We start from the raw sequence: 17,621 nt of genomic DNA, 5'->3' as shown, positions 1-17,621 counted from the left end.
CCGCTCCTGATTCAGTTAGAGAGGAAATGAAGAGAAGGGAAACCTGACGGGAACTATAAACTCAGAGACTCAATCACGGATTCTAAAAATACCAAAGCTATTCTGTACTATGTATCTTTTATTTCTATTTCACCTTTATTTAACCAGGTAGGCCAGTTGAGAACAAGTTCTCATTTACAACTGCGACCTGGCCAAGATAAAGCAAAGCAGTGCAACAAAAAACAACACAGAGTTACACATGGAATAAACAAAAGTACAATAGAAAAATCTATATACAGTGTGTGCAAATGGAGTAAGGAGGTAAGTCAATAAATAGGCCAATAGTAGCGAAGTAGTTACAATTTAGCAAAGTAACACTGGAGTGATAGATGTGCAGATGATGATGTGCAAGTAGAAAATACTGGTGTGCAAAAAAGTTAATAAAAATAATATGGGGATGAGGTAGGTAGTTGGGTGGGCTATTTACAGAAGGGCTATGTACAGCTGCAGCTATCGGTAAGCTGCTCAGATAGCTGATGCTTAAAGTTAGTGAGGGAGATATAAGTCTCCAACTTTTTGGAATTCGTTCCAGTCATTGGCAGTGGATAACTGGAAGGAAAGGCGGCCAAAGGAAGTGTTGGCTTTGGGGATGACCAGTGAGATATACCTGCTGTAGCACGTGCTATGGGTGGGTGTTGTTATGGTGACCAGTGAGCTGAGATAAGGTGGATCTTTACCTAGCAAAGACTTATAGATGACCTGGAGCCAGTGGGTCTGGCGACGAATATGTAGCGAGGGCCAGCCGACGAGAGCATACAGGTCGCAGTGGTGGGTGGAATTTGGGACTTTGGTGACAAAAAGGATGGCACTGTGATAGACTGCATCCAGTTTTTTGAGTAGAGTGTTGGAGGCTATTTTGTAAATGACATCGCCGAAGTCGAGGATCGGTAGGATAGTCAGTTTTACGAGGGTATGTTTGGCAGCGTGAGTGAAGGAGGCTTTGTTGCGAAATAGGAAGCTGATTCTAGATTTAATTTTGTATTGGAGATGAGTAATGTGAATCTGGAAGGAGTCTAGCCAGACACCTAGGTATTTGTGGTTGTCCACATATTCTAAGTCAGAAGCGTCCAGAGTAGTAATGCTAGTTGGGCGGGTGCGTGCGGGCAGCGATCGGTTGAAGAGCATGCATTTAGTTTTACTAGCGTTTAAGAGCAATTGGAGGCCACGGAAGGAGTGTTGTATGGCATTGAAGCTCGTTTGGAGGTTTGTTAACACAGCGTCCAAAGAAGGGCCAGATGTATACAGAATGGTGTCGTCTGCATAGAGGTGGATCAAGGAATCACCCGCAGCAAGAGCGACATCATTGATATATACAGAGAATATACAGAGAAAAGAGTCGGCCCGAGAATTGAACCCCCATAGAAACTGCCAGAAGTCCGGATAACAGGCCCTCCGATTTGACACACTGAACTCTATCTGAGAAGTAGTTGGTGAACCAGGCGAGGCAGTCATTTGAGAAACCAAGGCTGTTGAGTCTGCCGATAAGAATACGGTGATTGACAGAGTCGAAAGCCCTGGCCAGGTCGATGAAGACGGCTGCACAGTACTGTCTTTTATTGATGGCGGTTATGATATTGTTTAGTACCTTGAGCGTGACTGAGGTGCACCCGTGACCAGCTTGGAAACCAGATTGCACAGCGGAGAAGGTACGGTGGGATGCGAAATGGTCCGTGATCTGTTTGTTAACTTGGCTTTCGAAGACTTTAGAAAGGAAGGGCAGGATGGATATAGGTCTGTAACAGTTTGGGTCTAGAGTGTCACCCCTTTTGAAGAGGGGGATGACCGTGGCAGCTTTCCAATCTTTAGGAATCTCGGATGATACGAAAGAGAGGTTGAACAGACTAGTAATAGGGGTTGCAACAATGGCGGAGGATAATTTTAGAAAGAGAGGGTCCAGATTGTCTAGCTCAGCTGATTTATACGGATCCAGGTTTTGCAGCTCTTTCAGAACATCTGCTATCTGGATTTGAGTGAAGGAGAAGCTGGGGACGCTTGGGCAAGTAGCTGCGGGGGGTGTGGAGCTGTTGGCCGGGGTTGGGGTAGCCAGGCGGAAAGCATGGCCAGCCATAGAGAAATGCTTTTTGAAATTCTCGATTATCGTTGATTTATTGGTGGTGACAGTGTTTCCTAGCCTCAGTGCAGTGGGCAACTGGGAGGAGGTGCTCTTATTCTCCATGGACTTTACAGTGTCCCAGAACTTTTTGGAGTTAGAGCTACAGGATGCAAACTTCCGTTTGAAAAAGCTAGCCTTTGCTTTCCTAACAGACTGTGTGTATTGGCTCCTGACTTCCCTGAAAAGTTGCATATCGCGGGGACTATTCGATGTTAGTGCAGTACCCCACAGGATGTTTTTGTGCTGGGTGAGGGCAGTCAGGTCTGGAGTGAACCAAGGGCTATATCTGTTCTTATCTATCAAACCATTCACACACACATGCAGGAACACTTCTTTATCAAAAGTGGCCTTCATCAAAAGAAGCCAGAACTGGGCCTTGTTGACATAGCAGGGTGATTGAGACACAACTTGTGATTATGATACTTCCAAGAAAACGAACCCCTGATGTCATCCACCTATTACACCCACATATACACTGAGTGAGTGACACGCGAGAGAAAGGTGCGGACAGACAGGAAGATAGATGGGCAGGCAGGCAGACAGGCAAGCAGACAGCCATAAACTATTAAGACATGTACCAATCACACATAAATGCTACAAACATAAACCATAATTATGGGGAATGTTTTTATTTACTGGTTGTAAACCATTTCCCCTCACCCATCAGCACCTGTGTTTTCACTTGCCACAAAACCGCCACTATATAGAACTTTCACAGAGCTATTTCAATTCAAACAGGAGGTGTGTGTGTGTGTGTTTATGTTTGGTTTGTGGAGTATGTAGAGTGTGGGTGAGAGAAGGCACGATGGAGAGGAGAGAGAAAGAGGGAGCGAGAGGGGGAAGGGAGGGAACGTGTGTGGACATGAAGACTCAGTTAGGGCCGCGGGACATAGAGGGAGAAAAACATTAGTGGTTCAACAGGAATCGCGGATGACAGATCTACACATACATACATGCACCTCTTTCATTCACACACACACACGTATGATCAATGTCCCTCTCACGAATCCCTCTCTGATATGGACAAGAGCTTTCAACAGTACCAGGTGTGTGAGTGAGTGAAAGGTGAGTGTCTGTGTGTGTTTAACTATACTTGTGGGGACCAGAAGAATAGTAAACAAACAAATATTAGACCAACTGTGGACATTTTGTTAGTCCCCACAAGATCTTATGCTATTTCTAGGGGGTTTTGGGTTACGGTTAGAATTAGTGTTCGTTTTAGGAGCTAGGGATAGGTTTAGTTAGCATGTCTAAGACTTACAGTATGTCTCAGGAGTTCTGGGGTTTAATGTTAGACACCTAGTCTGATACCATCTCTATAGTGTGTGCCTTCAGCCCCCAATGCCCTCATTAACCAGCATGGAGCCCTACACCTGCATCTCTACAACATACATACACACACATAATACTCTCCCATGCAATGTTTACAACATATTCTCACGCACAACTTGAACACTGATTGATACATCACTGCCATCTTGTGGCATTGAAACGTTTTGAATGCAATTGTTTTTCCAGGAGCAGTAATAGAAAAAATACTTGTTAGTGTTACTGGTGTAGAAAAGGTAAATAGGCCATTTGCAGTGCAGTGCCAAACAATGGTCTATATGTCATACTCAACAGCAGAATGTGCTTAATGGAATGTGAAGGGCCACTTCACTTTTATGTCAAATATGTTCTCTGACTGTGTTGTGTAGGCCTGGCTTCATGAATTTGACATGACAATATCCTGAGAGTCACAAAATTGTGCCATCTATGCTGAGGAGGTTAGAGGTTACCCCTAACCACTGATACAAAGTCAGATGTTTTCTAATCACCTCAATGATAACATTTAGAATTAGTGTAGAATAATCTGATCCTAGATCTGATGTTAGGAGAGCCTCTACCTTGAGCCATGCAACAACGACACTTGATGCTACCCTACCGCGGACGCGCTAGAGCCAACACCACGCGACAAGAGTAGATACAAGATGGCGACCATTTTAGTATCAGAGGAATAAGTGCCGTGAAGGATAGGTATGGTACTTTTTCAATTTTCGCCTTTTAATTTAAAAAAAACAAACAATTCGTGTCAGTTGTTATGGTGTACACATTCATCTGAAAACTAACTAGCATGTTTGATAAACAATTCAAACCCTGACGCATTGATCCCTAACGTATTTAGACTTGGCTCGACAAGATTAGCTTTGTTGCTGCTAGCCATGTAGCTAGCTCTGTTACTCGCCAAGTTAGCCAACAAACTAGTTGGATACTTTATTATTTTACTAGCGATTATGTTTAGCTATATTACGTTAGATACTTGATTTGTGTTTATTTAGAAGATGCATACCGCCAGACAGAAAGAAAGCACAAGGGCACCTTAGGCGCGCGCACGAGCCTTTGATATCCTCCTCGATAAGTTTACGAGTAGGTTCTTTTCAGCAGTAACGTTAGCCGTGATATAACTATAGCTAGTTAGTGACATCAGGATAGAAGAAGGAGCGGTTAGTTACCAGTATTTTGGTGATATTGTTAGCTAGAGCTAGTTTTCAAAGTTGTCTTGCGGGGACAATTTACCAATCTCAGGTGAGTTAACGTTAGTGAAGTGGTAAACACGTCTGGGAAAGCTTGCTAGCTAAGTTATCTGGTTTGAAAACACAAATCTCGCGCTTTTTGTTATCAGTGTTGACTGGGTAAAATGAAGCAGAAGCAAAGGGATGTCAATCCTAGTAACTGCCCACCAGATCTTTCGTGGATTAAAAAACTAAACAATGTATCACGATTGTTGGTGGTTATAAAACAACAATTGCATTGATTAAATGTTATATAAAAACAGTGGTCAAAGGGGTACAATGTTGACAGACTCAGTCAGGGCATTCCAGCCAGAAACTCCCTCAGTGGTAACAGCTACTTATTTAAATCACACGAAGGCAATCTGGAATGGTAAATAAACACAGTTAGAACTTGGACCTGTGTAGTCAGGGTCGGCGCTGTACTGTTTCTCCTCCTAAATAGATTATAGATTGGTTCATGGAGAAGGGTAATAGTAGCTGGGATTAGCAGCCTCTGATCATCAAGTTTAGTTTCCCTTCTGATCATCCTATCCATCTTTCTCCATTCCCTTTCTTTATCCATCTCTTCTCTTGCCCCTTTCTCTCTGTAAGGCTGCCTGTACACATACAAAGGGTGCTCTACCCTCCCAGCTCAGCCCCCCTTTGTTTGCCAGGCTTAAGTCTCCCTTTGGCCCCATTGAGGGGTGATGATGATGGCGCTGAGACTCTAAAACAGGAACCCCCAACCCCATCAGTTTTCAAACTGTGCTATGGAAGTGCCTACCCCCCCCCAGAAAACCACATCTGATCACTGCAGTCAACATTCAGGATATTGTCCTGTCTTCTTTGACAATAAGTACCCATGTTCGAGAGCTAACTGGTTAAATGTGTGACCACAAATTATTATAAAGACCAGAATGGGTTGTGGGTTAAAAAGCAAGACAAAAGGTTTTGGTACAATTGTTTTCACTAACAGGCATCTTGTAAAACAAAGGATCTCTTCATACGATTTGGGTAAGGCCTTTACTGAGAAGAGATTAGAGATGTTTAAAGAGTTTTGTACAACTGCCTTTCTCACTCAGTCTCTTTCTTCTCTTTCTTCCTCCCCAGAAAAAGCTATGCCGTGGGACCACCCCGTTTCTGAGCTCGCCATGGTGATCTGAAGCCCCAGTGTGGACGTGTCACATCCACACTCACCTACCCACAGACACACACACGGACTGAGCCACCCAGCAAGTGTGTGCGATGGACAGGTGTAAGCACGTGGGGCGGCTCAGGCTGGCCCCAGACCACTCCATCCTCAACCCCCAGAAGTGGCACTGCGTGGACTGCAACACCACAGAGTCAGTGTGGGCCTGCCTGGGCTGCGCCCACGTTGCATGCGGCCGCTACATCGAGGAGCACGCCCTGCAACACTTCCTGCAGCATCGCCACCCGCTGGCCATGGAGGTCAACGAGCTCTATGTCTTCTGCTACTTGTGTGACGACTATGTGCTCAACGACAACGCAACGGGAGACCTCAAGCTGCTGCGCTCCACTCTCAGTGCCATCCAGAGCCAGCGCTACGAGGTCACCACGCGCTCAGGACGCACCTTGAGATCGGCTAGCACCCCGCCCGACGCCCCCCAGCCCTGCGGCTCCAGTGAACTGCAGCTGAGGGACGAGGACCGCATGTTCACGGCGCTCTGGCACCGCCGCCGGGCACTGATGGGTCGAGTGTTCCACACCTGGTTCAGCCTGACAGAAGGGGGGAAGAGGAGGGAAGAGGAGGAGAGGCAGAGAGAGGAGGAGGAGGAGAGGCGGAAGGAGTTGAGGGAGAGGAGGAAGACGTTGAAGAGGCAGCTAAAGGAAGCGTTGGAGAGCGCCCCACCAAGGAAGAGCCACCGCCTGAGGAGAGCCAGTCAGAGAGCTGCTGCCGCCGCCGCTGTCGCCCCCCGCCCCACACGGACACGCACACCCAGCACCACTTACACACCCCAGTCTCCCCTCAAACCCAGACCAAGAACCCAGAGCCCCGCCACTCCCACCCCCAAGAGAATGGGCCGCCCCCCTAAAACCCCTGCGCCCAAACCCACTCGCTACTCAACACCTTCTTCCTCCACCAAAGGCAAACCCAGAGCCTCCTCTGTCCAAGCCTTGACTGCCCCCTCCCCAGCCCCTCGCCGTGCCCCCTCCAAACAGGGTGACTCGCCCCTCAAACGGCGGCCCACTGTCACTCCGGGTGTCACGGGCCTGCGTAACCTAGGCAACACATGCTACATGAACTCCATCCTGCAGGTGCTGAGCCACCTTCACATCTTCAGGGAGTGTTTCCTCCGGCTGGAGCTGCTGGCCTCGGCCGTCCACGGCCAGCTGTTGGTTCCCAGCCCCGGGGGCCCAGTGTCATCCTCCCCGCTGGCCCAGAGGAGAGGCCCCCAGATGGGCGTTGGGCTAAGTGGGGGGGCCTCCAGAGCCCGGAGTATGGAGCTGATTCAGCCCAAGGAGCCCAGCTCCAAGCACATCTCCCTGTGTCATGAGCTGCACACACTCTTCCAGGTGATGTGGTCGGGCAAGTGGGCGTTGGTGTCGCCCTTCGCAATGCTGCACTCGGTGTGGCAGCTGATCCCAGCCTTCCGGGGCTACGCCCAGCAGGATGCCCAGGAGTTCCTGTGTGAGCTGCTTGACAAGGTGCAGCACGAGCTGGAGAGCACAGGGGCTCACATGCCACCCGCTGGTGTGTCAACCGGACAGAGACATCTCATCAAGCAGGTGCTCAGCGTAGTCAACACCATCTTCCATGGTCAGCTCCTCAGCCAGGTAAGAAAAAGAGAGAGGTACACACTCCCAAACACAGTTATACACAGACTGATACACACTACACACTTTTATAATGATATAGACAGACTTTTGTGCTTCACCAGTCTGGACATGGATTAAAATGGATTGAAAAAGGGATTTAAAGGTCTTTACATTGATTAGTAGTGATCTTACTGGAGGGATTTGGATGGGAGCTTTTACTGCACAATGTGTGTGACTGTTACCACATTTATGTCTTGATAGTAATATAAAATAAATAGATATAAAATACAATATGTCAAAATGTATCTGTCTAAATGTGCTTGGCTCCAATCAGGAAATGGGGACATTTCAATGGCAGATCAACACATTCTGAACCTCCATCATTTTAATAGTTAATGGAAGGGTAAATCCATTTGAATTCATGAACTTTTCGACAGAACCCCTTTTGATTTGAACGAAACCTTACATACTTTCCCATTGTAGAACGGCTCAGAAATGAACTTTTTGGACCTGAATGCCAAAACACTCAAGATAAGTGTTCAAAGTTGACCCCTTTTGCATACCATACCATGAGACATCCATGTCTTCATCAATGGAAAATATAAATGGTTGAGATTTATATAATTTAAAAGTTTACAAAAAGGGTTGTCAAACTACTATAATGACTTGATTTTTGTTTTGTTATTGACTTTTTAATTTTTTTTTTTACCTCTAACGTACACTACCATTCAAAAGTTTGCGGTCACTTAGAAATGTCCTTGTTTTCCATGAAAACATACAGGAAATTAGTTGCAAAATGAATAGGAAATATTGTCAAGACGTTGACAAGGTTATAAATAATGATTTTTAATTTAAATAATAATTGTGTCCTTCAGACTTTGCTTTTTGTCAAATAATCCTCAATTTGCAGCAATTACAGCCTTGCAGACCTTTGGAATTCTAGTTGTCAATTTGTTGAGGTCATTTGAAGAGATTTCACCCCATGCTTCCTGAAGCACCTCCCACAAGTTGGATTGGCTTGATGGGCACTTCTTACGGTCAAGCTGCTCCCACAACAACTCAATAGGGTTGTGATCCAGTGACTGTGCTGGCCACTCCATTATAGACAATACCAGCTGATTGCTTCTTCCCTAAATGGTTATTGCATAGTTTGGAGCTGTGCTTTGAATCATAAGTCCTGTTGTAGCAGGAAATTGACTCCCAATTAAGCGCCACTCACAGGATAGGGTATGGCATGGCAAAATGGAGTGATAGCCTTCGTTCTTCAAGATCCCTTTTACCCTGGACAAATCTCCTACTTTACCACCACCAAAGCAACCCCAGACCATCACATTGCCTCCACCATGCTTGACAGATGGCGTCAAGCACTCCTCCAGCATTTTTTTTCATTTTATCTGCTTCTCACAAATGTTATTCTTTGTGATCCGAACACCTCAAACTTAGATTTGTCTGTCCATAATGTTTTTTTCCATTCTTCTTCAGTCCCGTGTCTGTGTTCTTTTGCCCATCTTAATATTTTATTTTTATTGGCCAGTCTAAGATATGTCTTTTTCTTTGCAACTCTGTCTAGAAGGCCAGCATCCCAGAGTCGCCTCTTCAATGTTGACGTTGAGACTGGTGTTTTGCGGGTACTATTTAATGAAGTTGCCAGTTGAGGACTTAATGAAGTTGCCAGTGAGGCATCTGTTTCTCAAACTAAACACTCTAATGTACTTGTCCTCTTGCCCAGTTGTGCACCAGGGCCTCCCACTCCTCTTTCTATTCTGGTTAGAGGAAGTTTGCGCTGTTCTGTGAAGGGAGTAGAACACAGCGATGTATGAGATCTTCAGTTTCTTGGCAATTTCTTGCATGGAATAGTCTGCATTTCTCAGAACAATAATAGACTGACGAGTTTCAGAAGAAAGGTCTTTGTTTCTGTCCATTTTGAGCCTGTAATTGATGTTATTTTAATGGACAAATGTCCTTGTTTTTGAAAGAAAAACACATTTCTATGTGACCCCAAACTTTTGAACAGCAGTGTATATTTCTTTTTAAATAAATTATAAAATAGTTTCACAACCCTGTTTGTAAGCAGTTTAAATGATATCAAAACTCAACCATTTATATTTTCCAGTGATAAAGACATGAATGTCTCACCCTATTGGGTGGGGTATGCAAAACTTTGAACACCTTTAACTCCTGAATGTTTTAACATGTATGGACAGGTTTGTTTAAATCAAAAGGGATGCTATCTAAAAGGGATTGAATTCAAATCGATTTACCCATAAGAGAGTGAGTGAGTGGGACTGAACGTGTGTACTTTGTGCTTCGGTGTATGTGAAAGAGAGGAGTGTCTTGAGTTATCTGAGCATACACCCACACCTGCTCTTTCCTAACAAGGGGCTGAGTGTGTGTGTGAGAAGGGGGGCAGTGTTTCTAAAGCTGTGTATCTCAGACAATCCAGTTCCTGTGTGTGCTACTGCATTAGTTATCTCAGCTGCCCTTGGCTTGCCTTCACACAACTCTCTCTCTTTCATCCTCACTTTCTACCCCTAACTCTCTCTTTCTCCCTCTCTGCCCCGCCTCTTCTATCGCTCTCTCTTCTCTTCCCCCTCCATCAGGTGACGTGTCTTGGATGTGACCACCGCTCCAACACGGTAGAACCCTTCTGGGACCTGTCGCTGGAGTTCCCTGAGCGTTACCACAGCAACAGCCGGGAGAGCGCAGCACAGGTCTCTTGCCAGCTGACGGAGATGCTGGCCAAGTTCACGGAGACCGAAGCATTGGAGGGCAACATCTACGCCTGCGACCAGTGCAACAGTGAGTGACCGAGGCACACATACAAAAATGTACACAGTGAGCACACACAAACACATTCATTCAATGTTATGATTCTTAGAGGTACAATACTTTTGCCAAAGCAGTTTGTTTTCTCTATTAACATTCATAATAATAAATTCTGTCTCTGCATGTCAAACTACCATCCAGTGCTATAGTTAGACTGACTATTCACATTCACACAGCCCTGTCCAGAGCATGTGAGCGGAGCTGGAGCAGAGCGTGCTGAATTTGAATGGAGCGTGGCGCGAGTTTCCCAAAGACTGGAGTGTCGGCCTTCTCGCCCACTCCAATTTCGCTCCAGTAGTGCTCACTTCACAAGCTCAGGGCATGCCCGGACCAGCATGCATTTGTAGTCTACTTGTGTGCTGCTTTAGCCCCTTGCTTTAGTTACTGTTATCTAGTATGCTATATATTTTCAGAAAGGAACTGATATAACACACAGGTGAAAAATCAAGGTGCCTTACAAAGATGACGAGGACCATGAGCAAGAGGGGGAGGGCAGTGATGTTTGGGGTCCACAACAAAAAAATCACTGTGGAATCTGAAAAGACAGGTATCCCGAAAGCATGAATGTGTAATTAGTAGGTTCACATGCTAACAGAAAGGAACGGGGTTGGTAGCTAGCTAAGTGTGTCATTGTAGCAAAGTATTTATAAACCAAAAATCAGATCTCTTAAACCCCCTAACGGGGTGCCCCGTGGAATTTTAATTAGCATAATACAAAAATCCCCGTAAAAATCTCTGTTAAGATAGTTTTTTTTGCATTGGACGCATCTCCATCCACTACATCTGCCTATGTCTCATTTCCGCATCTGCGGTGACAGAGCTAGAGCGGTGTTTCTCACCATGAGACATCCCAAAAATTGGTCTTCACACAAATCGTCTGTAGCGTGTGAACGGTTTGGCCTGCAAACTATTTTGACCCCTCTCACGAACATGATGGTGTTCTCCGTTTTGCTCTACGACCCCCACAAACGGCTTGGGACTCGTCTGAAGTTGGTACAGCCGATCTGCCAACTTCTGTCTGTAGCATCCAAACAGTTTGGGCTACACACTAATATGACCCTTCTGTGCGAAGGTGAGACTCTCACGAACAAGCCGGTTGTTTTGCTCTAAGACGTCCACAGGCCTTTCAAGACTCGTCTAAAGGTCCCCCGGTACCAGATGGAAAAATGAATGGAAGTACACTACCGTTCAAAGGTTTGGGGTCACTTAGAAATGTTCTTGTTTTTTAAAGAAAAGCACATTTTTGGTCAATTAAAACAACATCAAATTGATCAGAAATACTGTGTAGACATTGTTAATGTTGTAAATGACTATTGTACCTGGAAATGTTGGATATATACAGTGCCTTGCGAAAGTATTCGGCCCCCTTGAACTTTGCGACCTTTTGCCACATTTCAGGCTTCAAACATAAAGATATAAAACAGTATTTTTTTGTGAAGAATCAACAACAAGTGGGACACAATCATGAAGTGGAACGACATTTATTGGATATTTCAAACTTTTTTAACAAATCAAAAACTGAAAAATTGGGCGTGCAAAATTATTCAGCCCCCTTAAGTTAATACTTTGTAGCGCCACCTTTTGCTGCGATTACAGCTGTAAGTCGCTTGGGGTATGTCTCTATCAGTTTTGCACATCGAGAGACTGAAATCTTTTCCCATTCCTCCTTGCAAAACAGCTCGAGCTCAGTGAGGTTGGATGGAGAGCATTTGTGAACAGCAGTTTTCAGTTCTTTCCACAGATTCTCGATTGGATTCAGGTCTGGACTTTGACTTGGCCATTCTAACACCTGGATATGTTTATTTTTGAACCATTCCATTGTAGATTTTGCTTTATGTTTTGGATCATTGTCTTGTTGGAAGACAAATCGCCGTCCCAGTCTCAGGTCTTTTGCAGACTCCATCAGGTTTTCTTCCAGAATGGTCCTGTATTTGGCTCCATCCATCTCCCCATCAATTTTAACCATCTTCCCTGTCCCTGCTGAAGAAAAACAGGCCCAAACCATGATGCTGCCACCACCATGTTTGACAGTGGGGATGGTGTGTTCAGGGTGATGAGCTGTGTTGCTTTTACGCCAAACATAATGTTTTGCATTGTTGCCAAAAAGTTCAATTTTGGTTTCATCTGACCAGAGCACCTTCTTCCACATGTTTGGTGTGTCTCCCAGGTGGCTTGTGGCAAACTTTAAACGACACCTTTTATGGATATCTTTAAGAAATGGCTTTCTTCTTGCCACTCTTCCATAAAGGCCAGATTTGTGCAATATACGACTGATTGTTGTCCTATGGACAGAGTCTCCCACCTCAGCTGTAGATCTCTGCAGTTCATCCAGAGTGATCATGGGCCTCTTGGCTGCATCTCTGATCAGTCTTCTCCTTGAATGAGCTGAAAGTTTAGAGGGACGGCCAGGTCTTGGTAGATTTGCAGTGGTCTGATACTCCTTCCATTTCAATATTATCGCTTGCACAGTGCTCCTTGGGATGTTTAAAGCTTGGGAAATCTTTTTGTATCCAAATCCGGCTTTAAACTTCTTCACAACAGTATCTCGGACCTGCCTGGTGTGTTCCTTGTTCTTCATGATGCTCTCTGCGCTTTTAACGAACCTCTGAGACTATCACAGTGCAGGTGCATTTATACGGAGACTTGATTACACACAGGTGGATTGTATTTATCATCATTAGTCATTTAGGTCAACATTGGATCATTCAGAGATCCTCACTGAACTTCTGGAGAGAGTTTGCTGCACTGAAAGTAAAGGGGCTGAATAATTTTGCACGCCCAATTTTTCAGTTTTTGATTTGTTAAAAAAGTTTTAAATATCCAATAAATGTCGTTCCACTTCATGATTGTGTCCCACTTGTTGTTGATTCTTCACAAAAAAATACAGTTTTATATCTTTATGTTTGAAGCCTGAAATGTGGCAAAAGGTCGCAAAGTTCAAGGGGGCCGAATACTTTCGCAAGGCACTGTATAAAAAATGAATATCTACATAGGAGGCCCATTATCAGCAACCAACAGTCCTGTGTTCCAATGGCACGTTGTTAGCTAATCCAAGTCTATAATTTGAAAAGGCTAATTGATCATTAGAAAACCCTTTGCAATTATGTTAGCACAGCTGAAAACTGTTGTTCTGATTAAAGAAGCAATAAAACTGGCCTTCTTTAGACTAGTTGAGTATCTGGAGCATAACCATTTGTGGGTTCGATTACAGGCTCAAAATGGCCAAAAACAAAGACATTTCTTCTGAAACTTGTCAGTCTATTCTTGTTCTGAGAAATGAAGGCTATTCCATGTGAGAAATTGCAAAGAAACTGAAGATCTCATACAATGCTGTGTACTACTCCCTTCACAGAACAGCACAAACTGTCTCTAACCAGAATAGAAAGAGCAGTGGGAGGCCCTGGTGCACAACTGAGCAAGAGAACAAGTACATTAGTGTCTAGTTTGAGAAAGACGCCTCACATGTCCTCAACTGGCAACTACATTAAATAGTACCCGCAAAACACCAGTCTCAACGTCAACAGTGAAGACGCGACTCTGGGAAGCTAGCCTTCTAGGCTGTGTTCTTTTGCCCATCTTAATCTTTTAATTTTATTGGCCAGTCTGAGATATGGCTTTTTCTTTGCAACTCTGCCTAGAAGGCCAGCATCCCAGAGTCGCTTCTTCACTGTTGACATTGAGACTGGTGTTAAATACATGTAAAAAATAACATGTTTGCTGATCTTTCTTATATCTCTCAGATATAGGACAGACATTTCAGAACAACTTCATTTAGTTTTCCCCCTCCCCCAAAAATCTATCTGTTCCATGTAGTGAATCTGTTATTCATTGTGTTTGTATGGGCTAATAGCAGTAAGGCTATTGTTTTGATACTTAAAATTTCAAATCAAATAGCAAATGTATCCTTGGTATGACACTTAAAACAATTCCATATAGCTTAGTAGAACCCCCCCCCCCCCACCCCAGCTTAGACATGGTTTAGACTGTTTAGTGGCAAAAATAAGGGGTTAAAAAAATCTATAATACCTAATGTTTCCTGATCTTGTATCTCTCAGATATAGGAGATACACTTCAGAACAAATTTCCTTTTGATATTTCTTCAGGAACTATCTGTTCCATGTAGTGAATATTATTCAATGCATTTGTATGGGCCAATAGAAGTCAAATCAAAAATATTTTTTTCATAAAATGCTAATATATTTTTGTTATAGTTCAACGTGTGTTCAAATTCCAAATCAAATAGCTAAATGAGCCCGTGATGCCCGGGGTGACCAGTGTAGAACCACCTCGCCCGGATTAGACAGGGCTATAAGACTCTTATGGGTTAAATGTTTAGTTCATTTTCGTTCTATTATCTATACAATGGGCCTGGCATATTATCTCTTTCAAGGAGATAAGCACTGCTCCATGAGCGCGATTTCCACACGCTCAACTCCTCACAACTCTGGCCCTGTCTGAGGTGTCCATCTAGTGTGCAAGTTTAGTTTTACAGTGTGGGTTAATGCTCACTCTTGTCTCTAGGTAAGCGGCGGAGGTTCTCCTCCAAGCCCGTCATCCTGACTGAAGCTCAGAAACAGCTGATGGTTCACAAACTGCCTCAGGTCCTGCGCCTGCACCTCAAACGCTTCAGGTACTGACCGCATTATGACCACATGATGACCATACCCATGCACCTCAAACACTGCAGGTAACCATTGAGCACATAGCAATTGCTCAAGAACCATAACACAACCATGCATTTGAAACACTCTAGCTGTCTTATTTGGTGATTGGGTCTGTTGACGTGTTCGTTGAGTGTTCTGTGCTTGTGATTGGTCGTCAGGTGGTCTGGGAGAAACCACAGGGAGAAGATTGGGGTCCACGTCAGCTTTGACCAGCTCCTCAACATGGAGCCATACTGCTGCAGAGACCCCTCCCCCAAGGGCTCGCCATGCTCCAGTCCCACCCCCGCTGGCTCCCCAAGCTCCAAACACTTCCTGTACGAACTGTCCTCTGTGGTGATGCATCATGGGAAGGGCTTCGGCTCTGGCCACTACACTGCCTACTGCTACAACAAAGAAGGAAGTAAGAACATCTCTCACTCACACGCAAAATGCATTTTTATGTAATAATTACAAATCCAAAGATGACACACAACCTTCTCTTGATACATTTTCATGGAATCTACTTACAGCTAATACCCATTCTCTTCTCATTCTCCCTCTCTCAGGGTTCTGGGTCCACTGTAATGACTCTAAGCTGAACGTGTGTTCTGTGGAGGAGGTGTGTCGCGCCCAGGCCTACATACTCTTCTACACGCAGCGCTTCACTCAGGACAAAGACAGGCCTCTATAGGACCAGAACCCACCGAGCCCCGCCCCAATCCTCTTCCTTTGTACCTCAGCAGTCCAGTGACATGTCATCATCAGCATTACCACCACCACCAAAACATCTCAACCCCCCCCCCCCTCTCTCACACTCTTTCTTTGTGGGCATTTTATCTCCTCTGGGGGGAGGAATGATTCATTGTATCATTATTTTTCTAAGAGAGACAAAGGACACACTCCTTTTTATTTTATTTTGTCTTTGTGAATTTCTTGTACATGTTGTTTATATGGGTTTTAAAAGAAAAGTCAAACGTGTTTGTGTTTGATAGTGTATAGGTTTATTTTATCAAGAGTATCAGCCAAGTTGTGCGTTGTATTATAGACACGCCTTTACAGGAGTAGAGACAGACTTTGGCCAGGTGTGACTGTGTAATCTGTAGTTCAGATTTATTCAGGTGTCAACCTTTCTGCTCTTCTGTGCTCTATTTTTCTTTTTCTTAAACGATTTGAATCAACTAAAATGTTTCTCACAGCCACTTTAGACAGTTGACTAAGGGATGTCAGTCAGTCAAATTCTCAACTGGAATGTAGATAATTCCCTCCATAAATAGTCTTTAGAGTTTAACCCTTTTTGGTTTGCCAAGAGATGGAAGGGGAAGTGAGACAACTCACTCACTTCTATTTTCTGGTTCATATACAGTCAATGAACTAAGCAGGCCAGACCCAGCTGCTAATGCATTGGTGCCTATGGGAGAGCCACCACTTAAGTGGAATGGAACAGTGACATTTAAAAAAAAAAAGAAAAGGTAAACAGCCTGAGTGGGACATCTTCATTAATCCACCATCTTTGGTATCGCTCTCTCTAGTAAGTCTGGTCGGTCAGGAAATGGTTCATAATTAACTACTGACCTCATGCCAAAGGACGAGGGAAACGTTTAAAAAGTATCTCAGATTCTCCAAAAACAATTACAGGACATTTGCAAGATATATTCTTTGACTGGTTTTGGGAAATCTATTTTATAACCAGTTTCCAAAGGGATGTTTGTTTTTAGCTGAATCCTGCCCTCTGTCTTCAGAATGTAGATGTCTTTCGTGGTGCTGGTGCTTTTAGGCTTGTATCCCTACAGCAGAAACAAGTGTCATAGAAAAGTGCCCTTCGTTAATCAGAACATATCTATTTTTGTAGTTCCCTTGCCATAAGTGTATTTGGTATCAGTTCTTTGTAGCAGAGACTGTAAAATGCAGTCTCACAGGCCAGCATTTAGAATATTGAATGTATTTTTGTGTACTCGGACATTGAGGATTTTTCACAAAAGTTGTTTAAAAAAACAAAACAGGGCCACTGACTTAAAGATTTTTTATAGTTTTGTAATTGATTCCTTTCCCCCCAGCAGGTCTGACCCGTCTCGTGTGTGTATACCAGCATATGTGTTCACACAATATAGTTGGCTCTGTATAATGTAAGTAGATCCTTGCTGTGTGTTCAAAACTGTACGTGTGTAAGAAAGATATCTCCATGCTGGTACTAGCTTAACTGCTCGACCTAAATGCTGTTCATCTCTAGATTCACCTTTTGGGGAGAATTCAAAGCACATTTCCACTTCATCCTTTTTTCTGTCCGATATGTTTGTCTGCATTGTGCTCATACTGCCTCGGGTGTGTGTACATTTATGGAAGTGATACTATGCAAATTCTTACCTCAATTTTTATAGAATTACCTCAAAATGAGAATATATTTTCATTTTTCTAAGAAAACACGTGTACTTTTTTAAAAATCCACACCACGCTGTAGCCCTCACAATTTCCTTTCACTTGACTAATTCTACATAATGGCTGCCTCAGTGGATTATGGGGAAAGAGGCTGCCTACTAGACTTGAGATTTGTATATGACGCTCCGGTCTCTGCCCTAACAATGGTAGTCATCCCAAAAAGCAGGCAACAAGCTTAGGTCCACAGTAAGCTCATAGAAATGCTTTTGTGAGAGTGAAATCTCTTGCTTTGCCTCTCCCTCTCTGATAGAATCTACT

General features: G+C 44.1%; 1 protein-coding gene across 1 annotated transcript; it reads left to right on the top strand.

The window, feature by feature from the left end:
* Nucleotides 1-4,100: 4,100 nt before the first annotated feature.
* LOC139378538 (ubiquitin carboxyl-terminal hydrolase 44-like) lies at nt 4,101-17,348 on the top strand. The gene is made up of 6 exons (XM_071120812.1): nt 4,101-4,168; nt 5,794-7,479; nt 10,062-10,260; nt 14,809-14,917; nt 15,110-15,351; nt 15,497-17,348. The coding sequence occupies exons 2-6, from the start codon at nt 5,929-5,931 to the stop codon at nt 15,619-15,621; spliced, it is 2,226 nt and encodes a 741-aa protein (XP_070976913.1). The 5' UTR covers nt 4,101-4,168; nt 5,794-5,928; the 3' UTR covers nt 15,622-17,348.
* The last annotated feature ends 273 nt before the right edge of the window (nt 17,349-17,621 follow it).

The sequence above is a fragment of the Oncorhynchus clarkii genome, chromosome 21 (genome assembly GCF_045791955.1).
Source record: "Oncorhynchus clarkii lewisi isolate Uvic-CL-2024 chromosome 21, UVic_Ocla_1.0, whole genome shotgun sequence".
NCBI lineage: Eukaryota > Metazoa > Chordata > Actinopteri > Salmoniformes > Salmonidae > Oncorhynchus > Oncorhynchus clarkii.
This window is presented reverse-complemented; position numbering and strand designations above follow the sequence as displayed.